Below are 26548 nucleotides of genomic sequence, written 5' to 3'. Positions count from 1 at the left end.
TTTCCTTCTATTAATCAAAGGATCAGGTGCTGTTCATGGAGACTTCAACAGAGCAAATATTTAGGTGATTTCAGTAACCTGAAAAAGTAGTATTTTCTGCAACAAACTCCAATACTAAAATGAGCATTTTGCCTTAAATAAAAATAAGTACTAAATTTAGATAGTGCTTGAAGACAAAGAAAGAATTCTGTCTAAATAATATAAAAGAGTAAGAATATGTTGTGGTAGTACGAGTTTACAATGGTCTCATTAGGGTATGTGTAACATATCTCCTTTGACATGCACAGCAGTGCTGTTAAGAAATTCATAATTAATGTGAATTCTGTTTTACACTTGAGAAAACTGAAGAACAAGCTAAGTGCCACTGACCTAAATCCAGATCTTTTGATTCTTAAGTCCCATACTTTAAGCATTATTCCTCATCTCATAATAAACATTCACACCAGTAATGCACTACTGTGAGTCCCTGGTACTAAAAAGCTATCTGAAATAGTAGTGAATCTAGCCTATAACAGGAGCCATAATTTCAGTTACTCACTCTTGTTAAGAAGTAACAAAAGCAGCAAGATGTTGAGACTTTGATTTACTCCCCTTGTAGGCTTCCCTTTCTGCATGTGGTAGATATTGTTCACCTTCTAGACCAGAGTTGAGGACAGAAACCAAGTGGGACACAAATCCTAACCCCATTTGGGCTTCCATGGCTGGAATCCATATAAGGCTGAAATTGCATAACACGACATTTGTGCCGTGGGGATTAAGAAAGGTCTGTGGAATGAAGAAGGCTGCAAGGGGAAACCAGGGAATCCTTCAGAGATCCTCATCTGCCAGGTGGCAGGTAGGACGACCAGTCTCCGGCTTTGGAAGCAGATGCACAGGATGGAAATTGCTCGTGAACAGAGGAGGAGCATTCTCTACCACATCTCTGCCTATAGCTCCATCTCAACTGTGCACAAAGCAGTACCGCTTTCTAAACCACTCAAGAAAATTTGCTAAACTTAGATTTTTTTCTTTCTTCTTCTACCTAGGACTGGGGTAAAATATTCTGTGATGACATACAGAATCTTTAATGGAGCCTATCTGAGTTACCAATACCAAATTAAAAGAGAAAAAGAGAAAAATCAACAAACATGTGAAGAGAGTCACCTATTCAAAATGAGAAATCCTGAAGATCTTCTACATAAAACTACCACAGCCAGTAAGTAAACTGAGTAAGGGAACAAAAACGAGATCAATATGCAAAACAAGATCAATATACAGAACTCAAGTATATTTCTGTATATTAGGAATGTACAAATGGGGACGCCTGGGTGGCTCAGTTGGTTAAGCAGCTGCCTTCGGCTCGGGTCATGATCCCAGCATCCTGGGATGGAGTCCCACATCAGGCTCCTTATTCAGCAGGGAGCCTGCTTCTCCCTCTGCCTCTGCCTGCCATTCTGTCTGCCTGTGCTCGCTCTCCCCCCCACCTCTGATAAATAAATAAAATCTTTAAAAAAAAAAAAAAAAAAAGGAATGTACAAATGGATGTTGAAGTTTTTCTAACATACCAACTTATAATAAATAGTATTTAAAAATATTACATACTTAAGGTAAATGTAACAAGATAGTGCAGGGTTTGTAAGCTGAAAAACCACAAAGTTGATGAGGAAAATCAAATACCTAAATAACTGAAAAGATATTTCATAATCATCATTCGAAGACTCAACATTGTTAACATGTCCTCTCCAAACTGATCTCCAAAGGCAATCCCAATGAACAAACTGATTCTAAAATTCACATAAAAAAGCAAAGGACCTGGAGTAGTTTAAAAAAAAAAAAAAGGAAAGGAAAGGAAAGTTTGAGCACTCACACTACCCAATTCTAAGACTTACTATGAGGCTACAGTAATGACAGTGCAGAACTGGGGTAGGGTGGACATTTAGATCAGTGGAACAGAGTCCAAAAACAGACACAATGTATATGGCTTAAATCTTCACCAGATTTTTTTTTAATTACTTTTCTTATAAATTTCTTTTTAACATAAACATAGCAAAGCAAATACAATTTGCTTTGATCCAATAATTCTATTGGTCCTACATATGTATTTTCACAAGAGCAATACACACACACATTAAATCAAACACGTCATTTCCACATGTAATATGGAAAAATGTAGAAAAGATATTAAGCAGAGGCGCCTGGGTGGCTCAGTGGGTTAAGCCTCCCAGGGTCCTGGGATTGAGTTCTGCATGGGGCTCTCTGCTCAGCAGGGAGCCTGCTCCCCACCCCCACGCCCTGCCTGTCTCTCTGCATACTTGTGATCTCTGTCAGATAAATAAATAAAATCTTTAAAAAAAAAAAGATATTAAGCAAAACAAGCAAGTTGCAAACAATTTCTATATATGTCTGTGCCTGCACAAATCGCTTCTGATTTTTGTTCAGAGTACAAATAGTATTCTAAATTTTTATCATGAGCACCTATTAACTTATTTTTAAAAATCTGTCAATCTTTACAAAACCAACAAAAAAAGGGGGCGCCTGGGTGGCTCAGTGGGTTAAAGCCTCTGCCTTCGGCTCAGGTCATGATCTCAGGGTCCTGGGATCGGGCCCCACATCGGACTTCCGGCTCAGCAGGGAGTCTGCTTCCCCCTCTCTCTCTCTCTGCCTGCCTCTCTGTCTGCCAAATAAATAAATTAAATCTTAACAACAACAACAACAAAAAGATATAAAACAGTTATTTTTGGCAGAGCCAAAAACATATTTTGAAAACACAAAGAATCCTAAAAACTTTAACTCTGTGAGGCACCAATGTCTCTGAGACTTTTCCAGGATTTTGTTGTTGTTGTTCTTTGGGCTTTGAAAAAAATAGCATTTGCCAACCAAATGAAACACATAATAAACCCTCTATATTTTGTACTATATTCAAAATACCATGGCACATTTTGCTACGTGAAATAAGCCAGTCACAGAAAGACAAATAGCGTGATTCCATTTACATAAGCAATCTAAAATAGGCAAAGTCATTGAATCAAAGAGAGGGCAATGGTGTCCACCAGGGGCTGGAGTGAAGAGGAAATGAATATATAGACATAATCAATGGACATAAAGTTTCACTCAGGCAAGACTGACAAGCTAGAGATCTGCTGTTTAGCATTGTACCTGTATCAACAATGTACACTTAAACATTTTTAAGAAGGCAGAGCTCATGCTCAGCGTCCTTTCCACAATTAGAATTTTTTAAAAAGAATTAACATTGGTACAGTTCTAGGAGACGAAATACAATATAATACTATGCACAAATAACTAGCTTAAATTAAAATGCAATTTTAAAGCCTGGAGATAAGACTAGCTCATGAGCTCCATGACAGTATCTATTTTTAATATATTACACATTGTACCCTTAGATTCTAGTAAACACCTGACACAAATAAGCTCTCATATTCTTTAGATGAAAGAATATATGAAAGAACTAAAGTTAAGTCAGGTCCTTTATGGTATGTATTTATTTCTGGCACACAAGGATTTTGGTTTTCAACATACCGTGCTATCTTGAGAAATTCACTTAAATTCTATTTACCTCAAAGCTTGTCTTTAAAACTAAACAAGGGGGTGCCTGGGTGGCTCAGTGGGTTAAGCCTCTGCCTTCGGCTCAGGTGTTGATCCCAGAGTCCTGGGATCGAGTCCCGCATCGGGCTCTTTGCTCAGCAGGGAGCCTGTTTCCTCCTCTCTCTCGCTCTCTCTCTCTCTGCCTACTTGTGATCTCTGTCAAATAAATAAATAAAATCTTTTTAAAAATAAATAAATAAAAATAAAGAAGGCACCTGGCTGGCTCAGTTGGCAGAGCATATGACTCTTGATCTTGGGGTCATGAGTTTGAGCCCCACATCAGGGGGTACAGTGTGTGTAAAAAAATAATAATAAAATAAAAGTAAATATAAGAAAACTAGATTGAGATGTCCTATTACAGCACCTTTCAGGTTTTATAATTCTGTAATTTTCTTATTTTTTGTTAATACATCATGGGCTTCTGAATCAGGACAGACATCTATTTGAATCGTGGCTTTGCCACTGTAAAACTAGGTAAGCTGGGGCGCCTGGGTGGCTCAGTGGGTTAAAGACTCTGCCTTCAGCTCAGGTCATGATCTCTGGGTCCTGAGATTAAGCCCTGCATCGGGCTCTCTGCTCAGCAGGGAGCCTGCTTCCTCCTCTCTCTCTCTGCCTGCCTCTTTGCCTACTTGTGATCTCTGTCTGTCAAATAAATAAATAAAATCTTATACAAATAAAAAATACTAGGTAATCTGCTCAACTTCTGTGAGTCTAAGTTTATTCATAAAATGGGGATAAACAAGCACTAATTCAGAGTGCTATGAGATATAATTTACATAAAGCACAGAGCTGCAAGTAAATAAATATTAGTCCTTTCTCTTGAGAATCTAGACAATAATAGCGATGTTAGAATAAGAGTGAAAACTACTCATACTAAGTGATATTAGAATTTCACAAGCACTGATACGTTAGAATTTTACAACTCATTATTATTTATATCAAGAACTTAGATGCACCCACTTCTGACAAAGCTGATTAAAAAGAACTTTAGGAGAAAGTGGTCCTTTTTCAGTCTCCTTCATGCTGTGAAGAAACACCAACAAGGCTGAGGTCAATGGTCCAGGGCTTGAAAGTTCCACTATTAATGGGTCCTTTAAAAACATGATCAACTCTATGTCAGAAATATGCAATTTTAAAATTAAATATTATTAAAAATCTAGGAGTTACATTTTGCTTAAATAAACTAAGTTGCCTTAAGTGTATCAAGAAACTTCATTCCTACATATATAAAATGAATATTAAAAATGGAAATTGGAATTAAAAGCCTTACCTTCAAAAACACAGGTATTCTCATATCCTCTGCCCCTTATTTAATAAAACTATTAGCTTAAAAGTAAAATCACCAATCTTTAGTTGCTCATTACTGTCCCTTAATGTGCTCTCTCCTAGATGCGCCTGGTTGGCTCAGTCAGGAGAGCACGCAATTCCATCTCAGGGTTGTGAGTTTGAAGCCCACATTGGGTGTAGAGATTACTTAAAAAAATAAAGTCTTAAAAAAAAGTGTTCTCCTAAAAGCAAAATTACTGATCTACTTGATACGTGTACTTTACATATGATCACAAATTACATTTGTTAGCAAAACTCCATACCCTTCTTTGCCCCAAATAGTTTACTAATAAAATAAGGAATGGGAAATTATGTCACAAAATTGGTACACCACTCTCCCTCTTTACCAGGGAGAGTCATAAAGCTAACAAAAGCAGCTAGAATTGTGTGAAGAAGAAACCCACTTTATTCTATAATTTTTAGTAACCCCCTTTCCTTATAATAAAAAACAGATCCCAAGTATAATCTTAGGACATTACAGAACATTATTTTTTAAGACAATATCAAATACGTTATCTCATTCATGTATTCATAAAATACATGTATATTTCATATATACATATATATTACATACATACATATATATATTTCATACCCACTATCCTTAAAAATCTATCATCTGACTAAAACCACAGAAAGGACAGGCTATAATTCTTCATAGCTTCTGAATATCAAAAGTGCTCTCTGCCATGTTGAAGACATGAACAGACATTTCTCCAAAGAAGACATCCGGATGGCCAACAGACACATGAAAAGATGCTCAACATCACTCATTATCAGGGAACTGCAAATGAAAACTACAATGAGATATTACTTCATGTCTGTCAGAATAGCTAAAATCAAAAACGTAAGAAACAACAAGTGTTGGTGAGGATGTGGAATAAAAGGAAACCTTGTGCACTATTAGTGGAAATGCAAACTGGTGCAGCCATTGTGGAAGACAGTATGGAGGTTCAAAAAATTAAAAATAGAACTACAATATGATCCAGTAATCACTCTACTGGGTATTTAGCTAATGAATACAAAAACACTATTTCAAAGGGATACACGCACCCCTATGTTTAGTGCCGCATTATTTACAATAGCCAAATTACAGAATCAGCCCAAGGGCCTATCAGTTGATGAACAGATAAAGAAGATGTGGCGGTATACACATATAATGGAATATTATTCTGCCATAAAAAAAGAATGAAATCTCACCATTTGCAACAACATGGATGGACCCTGTGGGTATTATTATAAGGGAAATAAATCAGACAGAGAAAGACAAATACCACATGATTTCACACATTTCCATGTGTGAAAAACAAAACAAAACCCCCAAAAACCAGCTCATAGAGAATAGGGGATGGGTAAATGGGTAAATGAAATGAAATGAAATGAAAATGAAAGGAAAGAAAAAAAAAAAAAACCTATGAAAATCCTACAGTTAACTTCATTCCTGATGTTAATGAAAGGGACTGAATATTTTTGCCCTACTCTGGGGATTTGAGGCAAGGATGTCTGCTCTCATCATTTCTATTCAATATGTTACTAGAGGTTAGAGCCAGTACAATAAGGTAAGGAAAACAAAAGGCATATAGATTGCCAAGGACAAAGTAAAACTGGTGATTCAAAGAGCAGTGATCTACACTGATAGTTCTCCAGCTCAGGTCAACTCTATGTCCCAAAGACAGAAGACCTAAGCTTGAAACTCTCCTCTTAGAAGAACACAATCGAAAGTGATCAGCTATAATATCTAATTGCCACAGTCATCTCAAGACACAGTTCCACATGTAAAGTACCTAACATTTAATCACATTTAATAGGAAATATTTTCAAATGACGAAGCACTAACTCCCAGTGAGTAGTTTTCACTACCTCACCACATTTTAGCAGAGGGCACTGGGATCTGCCATAAAAATTTTAAGGGGCTGAACAGGCAGTAAGTTTACAGGCTGCCTTTTCAACAAAGAAATACAACAATACTGTCTTTCAAAACTTCCTCCTTGGAAGAAAAATCTAAGATTACTACATTGGGCTAAGAATTTTTAGAACTCCCCTTTCTGAAGTGTTTTCAAAAGGCATGAGCTATACATACATTCTCTTACATACATTCTCATACATACATTCTCTTCCTCCAAAACACACACACACACACATACCAATTTCTAACTAAAAAAGTTATTACTGGTCTCAGGGCCCTCTAGGCAAAGACTACCAGGAACACACTAGTAATTGAACAAGAGGGGTTTATTACTTGTTGCATTTAGGAAGAACACACACCATGGGAAACCACACGGTGTCTTAAAAAGATGGTGTTGGAAAGAACTGATACAGGATATGGTCTTTGGTTGAATAATCTGGGGATGAGTCTAAGGAAACAAAAGTTTGCTCTCAATGGACTGCTGTCAGAAAGTGGAGACAATTCTTAGACTGGGTATCTCAATAAATCTTATCTTTGAGTTAGGGTAACCAAAATTCTAGTCTCTTTGGGAGACAAGAATGAGGCTAAATCTGTAATTAGCAAAGAAGTCACAGTCTCTCACTTTGGTCAAGAGAGGGTGCTTGGGATTTTTCTAAGCGGTAGACTAACCTTGCTTTTGTCTGAGTTTAGAAAAAATTATCAAGTGGCTTTACTTTTTCTTATTTTATCAGTCTCTGAGTAACCTGGCCTGAGGTTGGTATTTTGTGAGATTGAAAAATATGGCCTAATTGTGGTGCCAGGCCAGCTTCTGAATATTAAGGGCTGCTTTTTTTTCTTTCTTTTTTTTTCTTTTCTCATTAGCTTAAACCTATTTTCAAACTAGGCTCCAAAAAACCTTTAGATGCTCACTATTAAAATAAAATCTAGTTTTAAAGAACTAAAATGTCATATTTAAGCAAATGCTCCAAAATAGGAGTCCTAGACATTTTGTTCAATAAAGTCCAAACCCTTTTGTTTGAAAGTTGCCGTAATATTTTTGTATCATTTGGCCCATGATATGTTTGGAGGTCTTACTTTAGAATTTAAAAATCAGATTATTTTCACAAAATGCTTTTGAATTATTTTTTTCAAAATACTTTTTCAAAACACCATCTCAGTTAACAGTGCTGAGAAATACAAAAGATCAATTTTGGCACCATCAGTGGCTCATCTAAAAAGAGCAATTATCCCAGTAGTCATTCTTCTTACCAGCTGAGAGTCTGGAGAAGGAAAAATCTTGAGTTTTGTCCCATTTTCTTTGTTCTCATTCATCAGTTCCATAAGAATGTAAGATTGTGCCAAGTTCTAAAAGAAAGCAAAAGTAAAAAGTCTTCTGATTCGGCTGTCATATGCCTCTGATTCTATGGAATAAATGGTCTCTTCAACTCAGTTTTAAAAAACCTGACTGTGCACATTTCACATTTAATAGATGTCCGTATTATGGACAGAACCACAGTAAAACAGAGAAGGACTTCCAGAAGCACTGTGCAAAAATGAGGCATATATATGTAAGCAGCAATGGCTACAGACAGCCTAAAACAAAAAGAAAACGGAAATTTCTAGGCGAACCTTCAGCCGTCAATTGCTAGTTTACAGGTGTGCGGGTAAATATAAATTAATTAAAGTTATCTTCACATTTTACAAAGATTCCTGATGGCTCTTACCTGCATGACTGCATTAAAAAAGCAAGTATTTCCTAAATTTGAAATTCCTTTCACAGACGGTACACTGCTGCCTTTTCGTCCCTTCTTTTTTTCACCTGTTTCACATTTTTCCTCACAAAGTTTTAGGATTCTAGAAAATGCACCTAAGTTAGAGAAAACATAACTGACATAAGACATAAAATCAAATATATACATAATAATAATATTATATGTAATAATATATAATATACATAATTTGAAATGATTTGAATACATTAATTAAGATTTTCCCCTGAACTGGTGTCCCTGAAGGGCAAGAATACAAACACAAATAAATATCTCCAGTTTGTATCTTACTGCTATATATTTATACTCCATACAACATTGAGGGATATATTCCAGATGAATTACATAGTTAGGTATAAAAGAATAAAGTAAAAAAAACAAGAAAAAAACATCCAGATTTCTGTTCCTAAATACCATTCCTCACTAAAAGAAATGAAGACTCCTTGAGGAAAAGGCTGATTCTACACCTAGGCCAGCAAAGAAACGAAGTAAGCCTATACCATTTTTATTGTGCCAGAAAATAAGGAAGTGCTCAAAAAAAGTGATGAGTAGGTCAAAAATACACATGCACCATTCTGAACACTTTTCCACTGGTCCACTCTGGGACAACCTGAATATGAAAATAAAGAAGGGCTGTAGTAGTTTACTATTCATTGAACATAATGAGAATGGCTCAGAATCAATAACAGGTTTTTTTTTTTTAAATTGGAGGAAAAGGGAAAAACTCTTCCATACAAGAAAATGCCAACTAATATACAGAAGAAATACTGGACTTGTAAAATCGCCATATAATAGCAATTTTTTGTATTTTTCTTGCAACTTTTTTATAAGTTTGAAACAACAAAATAAAAAGCTTAACAAATTAGAACTATATTATAATATAAAAAGTAAAATGCCTATATGTATGGTATAGAAGTACATGTTTGGGGTTCACTGGTTTATATAGTTAATGAAGATATGAAAATTACATCAATTCATCATGTTTCAAAACAATTCGAAAAAGAACAATTTCTAACTTTTACAAACTGACATGATCACATCTATTGAACAGCAAATTACTTTCTAAATCAAAATATAATTTGAGGGGCACCTGGGTGGCTCAGGTCAGTTAAGCAGCCAACTCCTGATTTCAGCTCAGGTCTTGATCGCAGGATCATGAGATGGAGCCCCATGATGGGGTCCATGCTCAGCGTGAGTCTGCTGGAGATTCTCTGCCTCTCCCTCTGCCCTCCCCCCACTTCTGTTTTCTCCCTCTCTCAAATAAAATCTATTAAATCTATTATATATATATAATTTGGAGTTTGACAGGAAATTTTCAAGTTCTCAAATCTTTTGGTTTTAACCTAAGTATTCTTTTTCCTTTTTTCAAAGATTTTATTTATTAGAGAGAGAGAGCGAGAAATCACAAGTAGGCAGAGGGGCGGGCAGAGAGAGAGAGAGAAGCAGGCTCCCAGGACCCTGGGATCATGACCCGAGCCAAAGGCAGACGCTTAACCAACTGACCACCGAGGGGCCCCTAACCGAAATATCATTTTTAAATTCCTTTCATCCTTCGGATTTTGTAGTTCTTTGCAACTATGTGTTTTATTCATCTAATGTGACATACTGCCTTGCACTGCTAATTAATTTTTAAATATTTGACTGTCTCCCCAGTCAGACTGAGGGAGATCAGAAAATGTCTCACTACTGCTCTTACTTCCATAGGGGTGTAATGTTGGGGAGATCATATATAAGAAAAATTCAATATAAATGAAAACATACCAGATTAAACAGGTTCAGTAGCACCTCAGCCCTCCGTGTTTCTGATGTGTTCTTCAGAGTAAATAAGTTAAGACACCCCTCCCATCCTGCCCTTCGACATAACAGCACTGAGGGAGAGGAACGGGGCTGGAAGTTGCCCTCTTTTCAGGGACAGAAGCAGGAAGCAAACACCATAAAAAGAAAGTGTAATCTAAGGTAGGACAGACTGATGTTATAAGCATCCTGTTGGTTCAAATAAAGCTTGACTCAGCACTTGTGAATTTTGCCAAAAAAAAAGGCATCCATTAAGGGGGGTTAATAAACTTTCTAATAAGCTTTTCATAAGGATTAAATGCAGAATGACTATCTGCAAAGCACCTGGCAAGGTAAGCACTATGTAAGTAGGTGAAAACAGCCTAGAGAGTCTACCCAAAATTGTTACTTGTGCCAAAACCCATACCTTCATAAGCGATCCTTCGTGTCGTTTATCTGCCCTCACTTTTTTCTTCTCTTTAATCATTTCCTGTAACTTCCTGGGTTTTTGCCCTCAAGCTTAGCTTTTATTTCTAATCGATTTTCAGAATTGCTAATAAGAGTTTTGCCTTTTATATTGACTGTGTGGTTTTCATACCTCATTGAGAAAAATGAACGGTGGTTTCTAAGGGTTTTTTTCATTAAGTAAATCTACTGCATGGAAAAGATTTTTCTTTTTTCTTTTTTTAAAGATTTTATTTATTTATTTGACAGACAGAGATGACAAGTAGGAAGAGAGAGAGAGGAGGAAGCAGGCTTCCTGCTGAGCAGAGAGCCGAAGGTGGGGCTCGATCCCAGGAGCCTGGGATCATGACCTGAGCCGAAGGCAGAGGCTTTAACCCACAGAGCCATCCAGGAACCCCGGAAAATATTTTTCTTTCATGTCTTAGCAACTTTTATCCATGATGTAATATTTTCCCATAAACCCTATTACCCATTTTTTCCCTTTGTATCTTTTGGCTTATTCTTTTTTTCTTTTTTTAAGATTTGAGAGAGTGCGCACATACACAAGCAGGCAATAGGGGCAGATAAAGAGAGAATCTTAAGCAAACTCCCTGCTGAGCACAGAGCCTACATCGGGCTCGATCCCAAGACCCTGAGATCATGACCTAAGCTGAAATCAAGAATCAGACTGCTTAACTGACTGAGCCACACAAGTTCTCCTGTTGGCTTACTCTTTAAACATGACTGGTTGTTACAGGATGTCTGCTGTCCAGATACTGAAGAGTTGTTTTTGACTCTGAACCCTGGAGTTCTGAATTAACACAGAAAACAATTAGCAAGATAGATCTCTTCTCCTATCTTTCATATATTAAAACAAGTAATAATTAAACCCCATACTAGAACTTGGGGGGCAAAGGCTGGTAAAATCAATAGAAAGGTTACTCAAAGGCAGAAACCAGGCACACAGAGAAGGAAAAGCAGGAAAAAGCAAGACGGTATTCAAGCCTGTAACTGAATGTAAAATGAAAAATAAAAAAAGCCAGTCAGTGGTTAAGAAGCACTGCACAAACACGAGGAGGCCCCATATGGCCCCTGGCTGGCTGTGCACGTGGGAGCCGTCCACCTCGTCATTACATCTGAGATTCCAAGTGGAGCCTAGAATCAGCTGGTCTCAGCTCTCGTTCTTGCTGCTGCCACTAGATGGCTTCATAGTGACTTTGAAGAGATTTCAGATGCTAGAGTAATTAACAAATCTTTTTAGGCAAGGTTGTTACTCTGATTTTACATTTAAAAAACACAGTCTCCAACAGATTAACTGATTTGCCCAAAGTCATATGATAATCTTTCGATTATAAATCTATAGCCATTTTACCACCTAATTTCTTCTCCTGATTTATGCACAATGAGAAGAATTATAAAAGATAGGAAGGCAAGCGTCTTACATACCAAGGTATATACAACCCTGAACAAAACACTCCTCAAAAGTACTTCCTTCAGTTAATGCTGCCAGAATTTTTTTTTTTTTTTTTGCTTATTAACATGAAAAAAATGTTGGGGAAAATAAACTGCAGATGATACTAATGTATATATGTAGTACATATGTCTATATGTTTATCATATATACTATATATGCTAATCATATATATGTAATATTTTTCATATTTTTGTATTTTAATACATTAATCGTTCACTTGAAAAATACTTCCAGAAATAAATTATACTTTATTCTTACAAGAACAAATAGCATTTTTAAAAACTGTAACATGCAAATGATTATGTATCTGTGTACCACATTACCCATCAGTTTTCAAAACATCTGGGATAGCATCCTAAAGTAAACAATGTTCATAAGACCATCTGGACAAAACTGCGGGCAAAAAAAAAAGCATAAACATATGGAAAAACAGATTTTACCCTTCCCTTCAGCAGTAAGGGATGACAAATGTGGAACCTAGATATATCCACGCTTCACTGTGCGATGCTTTTCAGCACCACCTGGCTCTCCATGCAGAGCCACCAAATATGGACAGCGCTGCCAGAAAGAACATAGCCACAGGGCAATCGCAATAAAAATAGTTTATTTCATGGTTAAATAGCCACTTCACACAAGTGGCAAGGGTCTGTTTATTGACTTCTACATGTAAGTCTGTGAGAACATATTCACAATTATGCTGTTAGACTTAAATATTACATAGATCAGATAATTTAACTAGAAAATAAAATGACACTTTCTAAGAACTATTTAAATGTGCTTAATTTTTTTTAAAGATTTATTTATTTATTTGAGAGAAAGAGAGTGTGTGTGAGCGCTGAGGTGGGTGGGTGTAGAGAGAGGGAGGGAGAGAATCTCAATCAGATTCCCTGCTGAGAGCACAGCATGACACGGGGCTTGGGGCTCCATCCCCGGACCCTGAGATGATGACCTGAGCTGAAATCAAGAGTCAGACACTTAAATGACTGAGCCACCCAGGCACCCCTAAATGTGTTTTAAAGTGCAAGTTTTTTGTTTTACTAAACAGCACATTTATAAAATGTAACAATTCAGATACAACTGATTTATTAAATTTCTGTTGTCTCAGGTACTATATGAGCCACTATGTGCAAGTGTTTATATTTGATTGCTTATGACTGATGAGTGTAAAGACTGATATACAGCCAACATTGAGATACTGAACCTCAGATTCATAACATCTTAGCAAAACTTTTAGCAGTTAAGTATATATGCTCACATTTGCTCACTAAGAAAGTATCAGCTGAGAATTTAAGATTCTAGTTTAAGAGTATCTGACCCGCCTGGATGGCTCTGTCATTAAGCATCTGACTCTGCCCCTGACCCCTCAAATAAATCTTAAATAAAACAAGGGCATCTGAATCAGTCTCTCAATAATTTGACATACTGACATGTGTGTGTGTTTTAATAAAGAGTAATGCATTATTAATGAGGAATGATTACTGATCATTTTGTTTATAGAGACAACAATGCTTTCTCAATCTGGCAGGGATTTCGGGTCATTCTCACTTTACGAACTCTTCCTTTATAAACGCAGAACTAAATGCACTAAGGACTGAACTTCAAGGTGTTCTGAAGTACAGTATAATTAAAAGGATAAGGCTGGGGTTGCCTAGGTGGCTCAGTGGGTTAAAGCCTCTGCTTTCAGCTCAGGTCATGGTCTCAGGGTCCTGGGAATCTCTGCTCAGCAGGGAGCCTGTCCCCCACCCCCCCCGCCTGCCTCTCTGCCTACTTGTGATCTCTGCCAAATAAATAAATAAAATCCTTAAAAAAAAAAAAAAAGGATTAGGCTGTTACAGCAATAACAAAAAAGACAAACTATACAAAATTTGATTACCAATGATTTATTTTGTTCTCAACTTTTACCTGAACCCATGAAATGCCCATAATTAGAAAGATTCATCAAAGATTTTCAGAGTTATAAGGTTATTACATCAAAAGGGATTTACTCTAGCTTACCCTCCTTATCTTTTTATATTACAACACTGTCATCAGATACTGTACTTTCGTAATAAGATAAACATAGACCCAGAAGACAGAGAACATCAAGAGAAAGCTTCAGGCATTCCAGATATAATTATTAAAGCTCTTTCAGATCTCTGTCGTTTCCCTTTAAGCCTTGAATCTGAGTACTCAAAGAGTTTCTGGTTAACTGAATAGACCTGATAGGTTCTATAGATACCTCAGGTCTTGCAAGATAGAAAACTGGGTGATCACAGAACCAGAAAAGAAAAAAAAATTTTTTTTCTTCAACGACTTGGCTAAGACTATCTAAAAAGTAATCTTATGTAGCTCAAATTTTCCTATCACAAATATGACCCCAATACAAAGTTCCTATGATTTTTTAAAAATCAAATTTAAAAATATCAAATCAAACATATATTAAAATGTAATGTGCAAGAAATTGTAGGTGAATATCTTTATAATCGCAGAGTATAAAAGCCTTTCAAAGCATGGCCCAAAAGACTAAAAATTCTTTACAGGAAAGACTGATGGATCTGGTAATGATGACATTTAAAACTTCAAACTTCATTATTGCCAAAGAATAAAACCCCTAAAAACTGTAAACAAAGCTAAATATAGGAAAATAGGGATTCTTGTCAACTATACCCTCTGTATAATCTTTCTGGAAGGCAGCATTACAACAGTCATCAAAATTTAAGGTATGTTTCTCAACTGTCCAAAATTCCAAAAAAAAAAACTACCTACAGAAATAAAGAGCAAGTACAAAGAGATGCAGCTTTCATGGGAGAAAAATGAAAACGGTGACTAGTAAATTTGTTGCCAAGCAATTTTTTTTTTCTGTTATTACCATTTTATTGTAATTTAACACATTTCCCTGGTATTTAATTCAAATGGAATTTGAAAATGTAAGGTATTATTTGCCTCAGGAGTACAGGTCTGTGAATCACCAGGTTTACACATTTCACAGCACTCACCAAAGCACATACCCTCCCCAACGCCCATCACCCAGCTACCCCATCCCTCCTACTCCCCTCCACTCCAGCAACCCTCAGTTTGTTTCCTGAGATTAAGAGTCTCTTATGATTTGTCTCCCTCTCTGGTTTCATCTTGTTTCATTTTTCCCTCCCTTCCCCTATGATCCTCTGTCTTGTTTCTCAAATTCCTCATATCAGTGAGATCATACAATAACTGTCTTTCTCTGACTATTTCACTTAGCATAATACCCCCTAGTTCCATCCACATCGTTGCAAACTGTTGCCAAACAATATTAAATGTCTACCTTTTCTTAAAGTTATAAATATTTTTAAATTACCTTGGTGATTTGTAAATTACTTTGGTTAAACCAAAAAGGGAACCCTGGTGATTCCTGAGTTTCCCATGAGCACAAGGAAAGTAAACTTATTTTGTAATTTGCTTCTTTAAAGGAAGAGTTTGAGAGCATTATTATATCTGATAATTGCCCCCACTGTAGAGATGATGATGAAATTAAGGCACACAGTTTTTAGTGACAGGAGATTCAAACCCAGGCAGTGTGGCTTCAGAATCCACAAATTTAACCACTATGATCTACTATCTGTCTGGGTAACAATGGTTTATAGGGTTAATAAGTTGATAACTTAAGACACTTACGAAATGCTAGTGGTGATATGAAAGAAAAGGCCACTACTCTTTAGCAAAGGCTGGATGTAATCAATTGCCAGATGTCTTTGGTGTGAATTTATACCTTTATTAAAGTTTATAGCAGCCCTTCTCAAAGGGTTCCTAAAAAGAATTAAGCCCTAATGCCCTAGGCACTCACTGTATACAATTAACTTCTCTCTGTGTATTCACAAAGGAACTAGTTAGTGCTATCTTTGAGAGAACTGAAAAAATGGTCACTCAGATAATTTTGTGTTCTGTAGTTTGGATGGAGAGCTGTGGATTTTTATCCCTACGGGTAATAATAAGTTATTTTTAAATGCCCAACATCTTTTTGTCCCTAACCCCTTTTACACAGGAAAGTTAACTATTTTTAGTACTTACTTTTGAAAATTCAAATAAATTTATGAGATGTTTGATGGTCACTTTATAGCAAAACAAAATGTATTCCTTTTTTACAAAAAGCTATAAAGTACCACGTTATATTCAAATTGTTACTATAAAAGGGCACAATATTATTTATCCTCAGACACATTATTTCAGATCTCAAACATGCCAAAAAAAAAAAAAAGAAAAGAAAAAGAAAGATACAGCAAACTTATTCCTAATAAAACTGAAAGAACCAACATAACTTGTATCTTTTTATACCAAAAGCATAAGCTTAATGAATTTAACAGAATATATTTCAGGCCCTCTTTAAGCTCTTTGAAAGTGGCATCCCCTCAGTATTAAAAATTATGGGCCAAAATTACTCAGAAAACAATATGGGATTGTCAATCATCCATCTAGTTCATAAAAAGCAAATCAATATTCAATGCTATTAGTTCTTCAGGAATACCTATATTCATTAAGTATTTGTAGAATATTTACAAGACATTTACAAGACTATCAAAGTGACATATCTCATGAGCCTTAAGAGAACAGTGACCCACTTTTTAATAATACATATTTCTTGGTTTTCACAGTAAAGTTTTCTTGCTTTTTAAAAAATCTTATATGTGACCTTATTATATGGGGATTTTACTTGTTTTCAATTTTCTGGTATGTATTTGAGGGGGAGATGTAGACAGATCTTTTTTTTTTTTTTTTTTTTTTAAAGCAAATCCTAGCATCAGATGTGAAATCTACACAGCTGTAAGCATTCTTCTGGGAACCTGCACTGGGGTTCCTCAACTGCCTAATGCAATTACCTAAACCAGTCATGTAGTATTAATGTAATTTGCCCATTTCTACAGCTGAAAAGTTTAATCTCTGAAGAGTAAAAAGAAAAAACTTGTCTGCCCTGCTACTCCTGTATCTTGGAAGCAAATAATAATTACTTCACCTGTCTATTTTCAAAATTCCACAAAGTCTTAGTGAACCATTAGCCTCAGAAAATCTTCAGTCATATCATAAATTGATACTGCCACATGACTGAGTATATATATATATATATATATATATATATAGGCATTTCTGTCTATCTCCATGTTACTGTTAGTGATTTTTCTAAAATACAAAACTAATTATTCAATTCTCCACTTAAAATCCTTTAGTGGTTCCTAACTGCTTACAGGATATACACTAAACTTACAAGGCCCTTCAATATGTTTCTACCTACATCTAGTCTAACCCCCTCACCACACCCCAGCATCAAAAAACTCAACTTACAGCTCTATAGAATTCCCTGAACAAATCAAGCTCCCTCATCAATGAGCTATTTCCTCCACCTGAACACACACCCCTTTTCTCTTTGTCTACCTAATTTCTACATATCCTTCAGCTCCTCACTCTGAAGGCTCTTGCTTTAGGGGCACCTGGGTGGCTCAGCCAGTTAAGCATCGGACTTTGGCTCAGGTCATGATTTCAGGATCCTGAGCCCTCACTCAGTGGGGAGTTTGCTTCTCCCTCTCTTTCTTCCCGCCCCCCAACCCTGCTCATGCACCCACTCCTCTCTTGCAATAAATAAAACTAAAAAAAAAAGCTCTGGCTCGAAATAAAAATAGCCAGCCTACATTCACTACTACTCAGAAGTATCCTCAGAAGTCCCCTGCACTTGCACCATCACAGCAGTACGTAAGCAATCATTAACCAATTAAGTGTGATTTGGCAATATCCCTCACTTGACCAGAAGATCGATAATAGCAGAAACAGAAATAGATCTGTTTCATTCACTATTGTATCTTCGATATCTAGCACAGCATCTGGCACAAGGTAGAAGCTCAAGTATAATAAAAGCTGAATGAATAAATAAGATAATTTTGAGATTAATAGGGCTTTTTTGGTGGAAATACAAAGCTTTTCCTACTTCTTCAGTAAAAACTCATCACATGCTAGCTCAGTTCAATTCAGCAAGTGTTTACTGCTTAGCCACACTGAGAATCAAAGAGAATATAAGCCAGGGTACAATCCTCAAGGAACGTGCAGTTTCATAGAAAGACACATAAAGTGGGTGATGAACATTAAGGAGAGCACGTGATGTAAGGAGCAGAGGGTATTATAGAAGACTGAGGAATCACTGAACTCTACCTCTGAAACCAATATTACATGTTAATTAACTGAATTTAAATTAAAAAAAAATTTTTTTTTAAAGACACATATCCGGAAAACTAAACACCACAAAACCTTGTGTTATTAGATTCTGAAGTATGCTGCACAGAAGTAGGAAAGATAAGGTAAAAGACTGGGACAGTGTCCTTGAAGTAGGGTGTGAGCTGAAACTCAGGGCAAATAAGGTTGAAGACAGAAAATGCAGACAGAAATATGCTAGTTCAGCAGTTCTAAAAGTGGATCTGAAGACACTCTCTTCCTTTCCCTGGTCCATAAGGTCAAAAGTATTTTCATAATAAGTCTAGGACATTATTTGGGTTTTTTTTTTCCCCTTCCATTCATTTTCAGTTATATAATGCTGTTTTCTAGAGAGTAGACACCATGGTATCATTGACTGAATACAGAAGTAGTTAGGAGAATGCAACTATTTTTATTAAGCTAGACACTAAGGAGCTTTACAAAAATGTAAAATAATGCCTTTTATTAAGTTTGTGTTGCTTTACGAAAAAGTTATCTTTCCTTAAAACATTATTTGTGTTAACATGTCATGGAAATTATTGCTATTTTTCAGTGATTTAATAAATACTGTAATTTTTTACTTTAATTTCTAATGTGATAAATATTGATAGCTATAACCTACCCAAGCAAAACTCTTTAAGTCCTCGCTAATTTTTTCAGAATCTAAAGGGCTACTGAGACCAAAAGCTGAGATTCACTGAGCTGGTGGTATTTACAAATGGTTGGGGCATTGGCTGAGATTCTCTGTGCAGAGTAGCTAAATTAGATGTATTAGAAACAAAACTGTTTAGACTTTGCATAACTTAAAAACATGCGTAAAGTACAGGTACAGGCTTTACTCAGCAGTTATTTTTCTTAGAGCAAAATATAAACAGAATCCTTTAAAAACATTCTTATCTTCCCTCCTAAAACACAATTTAGTTTCATATTTTTGTTAAATTACCATATACATTTTTATATTTCTACAGTCTTCACAATTATCATTTAAAATAGTGCATAATCATAATCGGTATTCCTACAAACCTCAACAGAACTTTCAGATCTGATTTTTAATGTATTTTATAAAAATAAAGCCTCACACAAGAAAGAATATTGCAGATCACTATCCCAAAAAACTTATTTCTAGAATGTCAATGCATCTTATTTTAAATCAAACTTGCCTGAGAGATATCGTAGCTTGGAACAGAAAGATAATGACATTTTGACCTGGAACGTCAGGAAACCTTGAATTGAGAACTAGGTCTTTCCCTAACTTTGAAGGCTTGACACACTCTCTTAACTCCCTCAAGAACCTGTTCCCATTGTCCCAGGTGCTACCCATGGTTCCACAAACACAATTAAGGGTTACACTGGTGCTTCCCACTACCTGAAATGATTGCTTTTCTCGTCTCTGCCTACCCAAAATTCTTCCTTTAAGGGTCAGCTTGAAAGCCAATTCATTCGCAATTCTTTCTCTGTTCTTTTCGATTGAACATTTCAACCCTTTTTGAATTTCTGAAGGACTCTGTTTGAACATCACTCAAAATACAACTCTATTCTGCTTATTATTATTCTTGAGGATAAGAACTCATCAATCTATTCTCTAAAACACCACAGAAAAGAGGGAGGAAATGCTGAGGAAAATGAGGCTCAGATGAACTGTAACCCGCCCCAGGTCAAAGAGCCAGTGACTGAAAGAGTCAAATTTGAATGCCAGAACCCACACCCCGACAAAGCCCATGTTCTTTCTACTGACCATATCATTCCATGCTCCCTACCTTATATCCTTTATGATAATAAATACTCAAGAAATAGAAATGGAATAGATTTCTATTCATTCCATTCCAATAGAAATGGAATGAAATCAGACTGGCTTTATTTTTAATCTCAAAGAACCTCTAAGATGGAAAAAAAATCCAGATAAAATATTTTCTGTAATTGTACTTTTGCCACCCCCAGATAGCCCCACATACCTTCTCGTGGCCAAAAAAGCACATTAAATGTGCAGTCTTCAGGAGGCAGCATTAAGACCCTAAGCCATTCCTTAAGTGTTAAATGTCTAGCATCATCATATTTTCCTGGTTCTTTATTTGAGCAGAATTGGAGCTATGACTAGTATGCCTGGGACAGAGTAATGTTTCAATACATGTTTGCTGAATAAATAAATGAGTGAAAAAAAATTAATCATTTCTACTGCTGTCCGGAACCCATGTTTACCTCCTCCAGTTCCTTTGCCAATTTGTTTGCCATTTTTGTCTTGAGCAATAGCTAACAAAAATGCTTGTATGTTGGGTTATAGAAAATATAGCTAACGACTGTATATTTTAATTTTATTTTTCAGTTTCTGAATGCCACCTACTAAGCAGTTCAATTTTGCACCAAAGGTGTTTCAAAATGATCATGTCCATTCACCCATTCACCTAGTACCAAAACCCTGAGGTGAGTTTGGATTCTCCCCACTCTCCCTCACCCTCTATATCTACTCCACCCACTTTCCACCAGTGCCCCTCCTGGGTTCTCATTTGCCCTACCACAACAACCTCCTCTGACCTTCTTAATGATCTCCTCACCTTCGCTCTCAACTCCAACAGTCCATACAGAAATTGGAGTAATGTTATTTTAAAAAGATGAAATGACATTACTCCCCCGCTCAAAACACTTTAAGAGCTTCCATTACACTTCCAATGAAATAAAAATTCTTTACCAAGAAATTCCTTACAGTATCCTTCACGAACTCACACTTATTTTCTTTCCCCACTCACTTCTTCATTTCGTTCTACTCTCTCCCAGCAAACCACACTCCAGCTCTACTGGCCTTTTTTGATCACTGTGACCACTAGATTATTACCTATCCCTAAAATCTCTTCTTTCCTTTGTGCTCATCAGAAATACATACACATATTTTTGGTCTGTCTGTCCCACTATACCGTACACTCCAAAAGGGCAATATAAAACTGTTTTTTGTTTTATCACTAATATTGAATAAAGTATAAAACCCAGGGGCACCTGGGTGGCTCAGTGGGTTAAGCCGCTGCCTTCGGCTCAGGTCATGATCTCAGGGTCCTGGGATCGAGTCCCGCATCGGGCTCTCTGCTCGGCAGGGAGCCTGCTTCCCTCTCTCTCTGCCTGCCTCTCCGACTACTTGTGATTTCTCTCTGTCAAATAAATAAATAAAATTTAAAAAAAAAAAAGTATAAAACCCAGTATGTGGTAGGCACTTAATATTTCTTTTTTTTTTTTTTAAAGATTTTATTTATTTATTTGACAGAGAGAGATCACAGGTAGACGGAGAGGCAGGCAGAGAGAGAGAGAGAGAGATAGAGGGAAGCAGGCTCCCTGCTGAGCAGAGAGCCCGATGCGGGACTCGATCCCAGGACCCTGAGATCATGACCTGAGCCGAAGGCAGCGGCTTAACCCACTGAGCCACCCAGGCGCCCCGGCACTTAATATTTCTGAATGAAGAAACTGCTTCCCTACACACTCTTCATTTAGATTAACATGTGTTATACATAGTTTATATGTTAGACAACAACACACATAACTAACAAAGTTTATAATATATAATACATTACTATTGAATGAGAAAGGATTTGGCCTCTCAGTAACCAGGTTCCTGAGAAGTAACCCCTCTATCCTGGGATTTCCAGAGGGACAGGAGTGTCTTTCTTATTCTTGGTGGGCCCCTAGACAATTTATGCTGATAAGAGTACTCAGGATGGCAGCTAGCCATGCCAGAAAGACCAACGTGTGATTAGAGGGCTGAGGTACCAGAGACTGAGTTCAACTATGTGGCCAATGATTCCAGCAGTGGTACCTATCCAATGAAACACCAACTAAAAACTGTGGACACCACAGCTCTAGATACCTTTCCTGGTTAACAATACTTTGTGTGTCTGATAAACATCAGTGTGCCAGGAGGGTAAAGTGTCCTGACTCCACAAGAAGATACAGGAGATTCATGCTTGGGACTTTTCTAGTTCTTGCCCTATGTGTCTATTCTTTTAGCTGGTCCTAATTTGTATCTTTTTCCTGTTATAATAAAACTATAATTTTAACGATAGGACTTTCCTGAGTTCTCTGAGTCATTCTAGCAAATTATTCAATCTAAGAAGGATAGTGGGAACCCCTAAATTTATAGCCAGTTTGTCAGAAATGTGGACAGCCTGAAAGCACGGGAGCTTGAGGATGGTGTCCAAAGTGAGTTTAATCTTGAGTTGGACTAAGCAAGCCCTTAACCTGCAAGGTTAGCCTAACTCCTGGTGGTTAGTGTCAGAACCACACTATGATTACATAACGAAGAGCAGATATCACTCCATAAACAGGTGTTGGGCACCATGCAAGCATTTTTACATTCACCATTTCTAAATTTTCAGAAAACATTATTTCTAAGGCTCACAGTAACCGCACACATTGGAATTATCATCCTAATTTTTAAAGTAAGCAAACTAAGAAGTAAAGGACACACAGTAAGAAATTTAAGTGGAGCCTGAATTCAAACTCAGCACTGGTCTGACTCAGAAGCCCACGATCCAGTCACTACCCTGTCTAGCTTCTCATATTAGCTATGTAAATACAACACAACATAATACCACAAGATTACCACCTAAGGATGCATGGCACTTGTGTGGAGAGCTCTCAGTAAAATCTAAGGTACTACTTATGAACTTATAAACTCTCTGTATTAAATATAAACTATTATACATTAATACAAATTTCTTTAGCAACTGCTTAACTTACCTGTTTGTGTTTTAGAAACATGCTTCTGGAGAAAATCAACTGTTTGAGCCAAAACCTTCTTATTACACTGTGTTGATAATTTTTCATCACATTCATAACACCTGAAAAAAATATAAATATGTAAGTAAATATGAAATCATCTTCAATAATTTTGCACACCAGGTAATAAAGTAGTAAAGTTGATATTTACCCAGTCTTGTCTTTAAAATGGGGGGTGGGGGTAGGGGTGCCTGGGTGGCTCAGTGGGTTAAAGCCTCTGCCTTTAGCTCAGGTCATGATCCCAGAGTCCTGGGATCGAGCCCCACATCAGGCTTTCTGCTCAGTGGGGAACCTGCTTCCTCATCTCTCTCTCTCTGCCTACTTGTGATCTCTATCTGTCCAATAAATAAATAAATTTTTTTAAAAATAAGTAAATAAATAAAATGGGGGGGTAATATACGTAGAGTGGGGCATTAGGTAAGTCTAGAGAAATGAGCAGGAGAGAGTTCATACGGAGCCTTATTCAAATTAAAGTTCTGGTACTTTATCCTAAGTATAAGGGAAAGCCATGAGGAGTTTTTTAAGCAGGGAAGTGATGTGATCCAATCTGTATTTTTTTTTTTTAAGATTTCGTCCATTTATCTGATAGACAGAGATCACAAGTAGGCAGAGAGGCAGACAGAGAGAGAAAAAGAGAAGCAGGCTCCCTGGCGAGCAGAGAACCCGATGTGGGGCTCAATCCCAGGACCCTGAGATCATGACCTGAGCCAAAGGCAGAGGCTTAACCCACTAAGCCACCCAGATGCCCCAAGAGTGATGTTTTTAAAATACAGATTGGAGGGGCACTTGGGTGGCTCTCTCTGTCAAATAAATTAAAAAACAAACAAACAACAACAACAACAAAACCATCATTCTGGCAAATGTCAGATGGAGAAAATCAGGAATAGAAGGTCAGGGTAGAAGCAAGAGAGAAGTGAACAGATTTATTTTACGGAAATTACAGGTAGAAACAGAGAGGTATAAAAATAACTGCCATGCCAGGGCGCCTGGGTGGCTCAGTCGTTAAATGCCTGCTTTTGGCTCATGTCATCTCAGGGTCCTGGGATGGAGCCCCACATCAGGCTCCCTGCTTGGCGGGAGGACTGCTTCTCCCTCTCCCAATCCTGTGTTCCCTTTCTCACTGTGTCTCTCTGTCAAATAAATAAATAAAATCTTTTAAAAAATAATAATAACTGCCATGGAAAGGGGGAAGTGGATGAGGATAAGTTGGAGAATCTCAAAGAGGAGCAATTTTGCCCCTCAGGAGACATTTGGTAATGTTTTGAGACACGTCTCATTGTCACAACTGGGGAAGCTGCTGGGTAGACAGCTAGACCTCCGGTGACATACAGGGCAGTCCTCTCACAGCAAAGAACTGTCAGCTCAAATGACGACAGTCCTGAGATCCAGAAATTCTGGTCTAGAGGAAAGACCTGCTGAGAGTTGGGAATGTTTAAAGTTGGTTGACAGGTACGGAGGATATCATTATACCATTTTGTCTACATTTGTTAAAGGATTTAAAAATAGAAAGGGAAAGAAAGTAAGTTCTAGGCTTCTGACCTGAATACTTAAGTGATGGAGATGCCACTTATAGAGAGGGGAAGACTGGCTAACTGTTTTGTTTTATTTGGGGCTTAGTTGGGAAGAGAGTTCCCAAAGATTTTCAAAAGCACATTTCTTTCTAGAAAGCTGCCCTCTACTAAGTTTACTCATTAGTGCATATAGTATTAATAAAATTTTTTCTATGTATTATCATTACTTGCTTCATAATATCTTACATATCTTCATAAGATCCAATGGTTAAATAAGAACATATATTTGAATATATTGAAAGTGTTTTATAAATATTAAGTGGTTTTTTTTTTTTAAAGATTTTATTTATTTGACAGAGAGAGATCACAAGTAGGCAAAGAGGCAGGCAGAGAGAGAGGGGGAAGCAGGCTCCCTGAACAGGGAACCTGATGCGGGGCTCGATCCCAGGACCCTGAGATCGTGACCTGAGCTGAAGGCAAAGGCTTTAACCCACTGAGCCTCCCAGGCACCCCTAAATATTAAGTGTTATGCCAACACACTACACATTCACAATCTTCTTGTAATTACTAGTGGTCCTGAGGCTACAAACTAGGTCTGGGTTCCTATTCTAAACAGCACTCAAAATTCAGTCAAATATTTACTCATACACAAAATACAAATATTACTTTATTGCTTGCCTACAGAAATACACATGTATGGGGCGGCTGGGTGGCTCAGTTGGTTAAGTGGCTGCCTTCAGCTCATGTCATGATTCCAGGGTCCTGGGATCAAGCCCCCAATTGGGGTCCCTGCTCAGCAGAGAGCCTGCTTCTCTCTCTCACTCTGCCTGCCGCTCTGCTTACTTGCGCTATCTGTCAAATAAATAAATGAAATCTTAAAAAGAAAAAAAAAAGAAAAGAAAAAAAGAAATACATAGGTACATAGATAAACCTGTGAAGGAAGCAAACCACAGAAAACATTCCCAGAATATCTTTTCTAATAGACCATGATGGAATTCAAACAATGTTGTTACCAGATTCACACTATTATACACCCTCAAAATTTACTGATGTAACTATTGCCAAAAATAATAAAAATTGCTCATTTGCAAAATATTGAAATGTCAAGAAATTTTTACTGATGCTATAATTTAATTCTTACTTGCTATAAAATATATTGTCACTTTAAGAATACAAAAAGAAAATGTAAATAAAAGCTACACAATGGCAGTGGATTTGGAGAAAAGAGGACAGCTCAACATGAATTAATTCTACTTGTTCCCATTAGAAATAACCAAAAAAAAATTTTAATTGAGCTTCTACTTGTGTCAGGAACTACTGTAAATGCTTTACATGCATTTTCTGGTTTAATTCCTCACAACAGCCAAAAGAGTATTATCATTTTTAAAATAATTGGCTCTCCAGAAGTATAATACTTCCTTTTTACAGATGAGAAACTAGGACACAGGAGGGCTCACAAATCAGCAAGGTAATAAAAGTATAGGGGAAATGCTATACCTTTCAACCAAGATTTAAGTACTTTAATAAACGTACTCGCCTGAAAAAGTAAAAAGATAAATAAAAGCAGTCATCTTCTATGTTAACTTAAAGTGCTAAACCAGTGCCTTTTAACACTGGTCAGGCGTAAAAATCACGTATGGAATTTAACAATATAAAAGCCCTGATTTAACAGAGGACCAATGAATGGTACCAATGGATTTTTCATTCCACCTCTGTGATTCTGAAGAAAGTCAGAGGTAAGAAGCCACTGCGCTAATAATTACTACCTGTTAAAGCAGCATTAAATCCACTACTGAGCAACACTTTATTAGCCATAATTAAATCAAATCTACCACATTCCTTT

At 36.9% G+C, this 26548-nt stretch overlaps 1 protein-coding gene across 5 annotated transcripts in view; it reads right to left on the bottom strand.

The window, feature by feature from the left end:
* USP45 (ubiquitin specific peptidase 45) overlaps nt 1–26548 on the bottom strand; it is a 73706-nt gene that overhangs the window by 33359 nt on the left and 13799 nt on the right. For all 5 annotated transcript variants that reach the window (XM_032338970.1, XM_032338971.1, XM_032338972.1 and 2 more), the window contains exons 5-8: nt 23156–23256; nt 8518–8660; nt 8063–8158; nt 4543–4673 (exon numbers count right to left, since the gene is read on the bottom strand). In XM_032338970.1, the coding sequence (XP_032194861.1) occupies nt 4543–4673; nt 8063–8158; nt 8518–8660; nt 23156–23256 (471 nt within the window). The remainder of the gene's footprint in view (nt 1–4542; nt 4674–8062; nt 8159–8517; nt 8661–23155; nt 23257–26548) is intronic.

Source organism: Mustela erminea, chromosome 4, assembly GCF_009829155.1.
Source record: "Mustela erminea isolate mMusErm1 chromosome 4, mMusErm1.Pri, whole genome shotgun sequence".
NCBI classification, from domain to species: Eukaryota; Metazoa; Chordata; class Mammalia; order Carnivora; family Mustelidae; genus Mustela; species Mustela erminea.
Note: the sequence above shows the minus strand (reverse complement) of the source record. Positions and strands in the feature narration are given on the sequence as shown.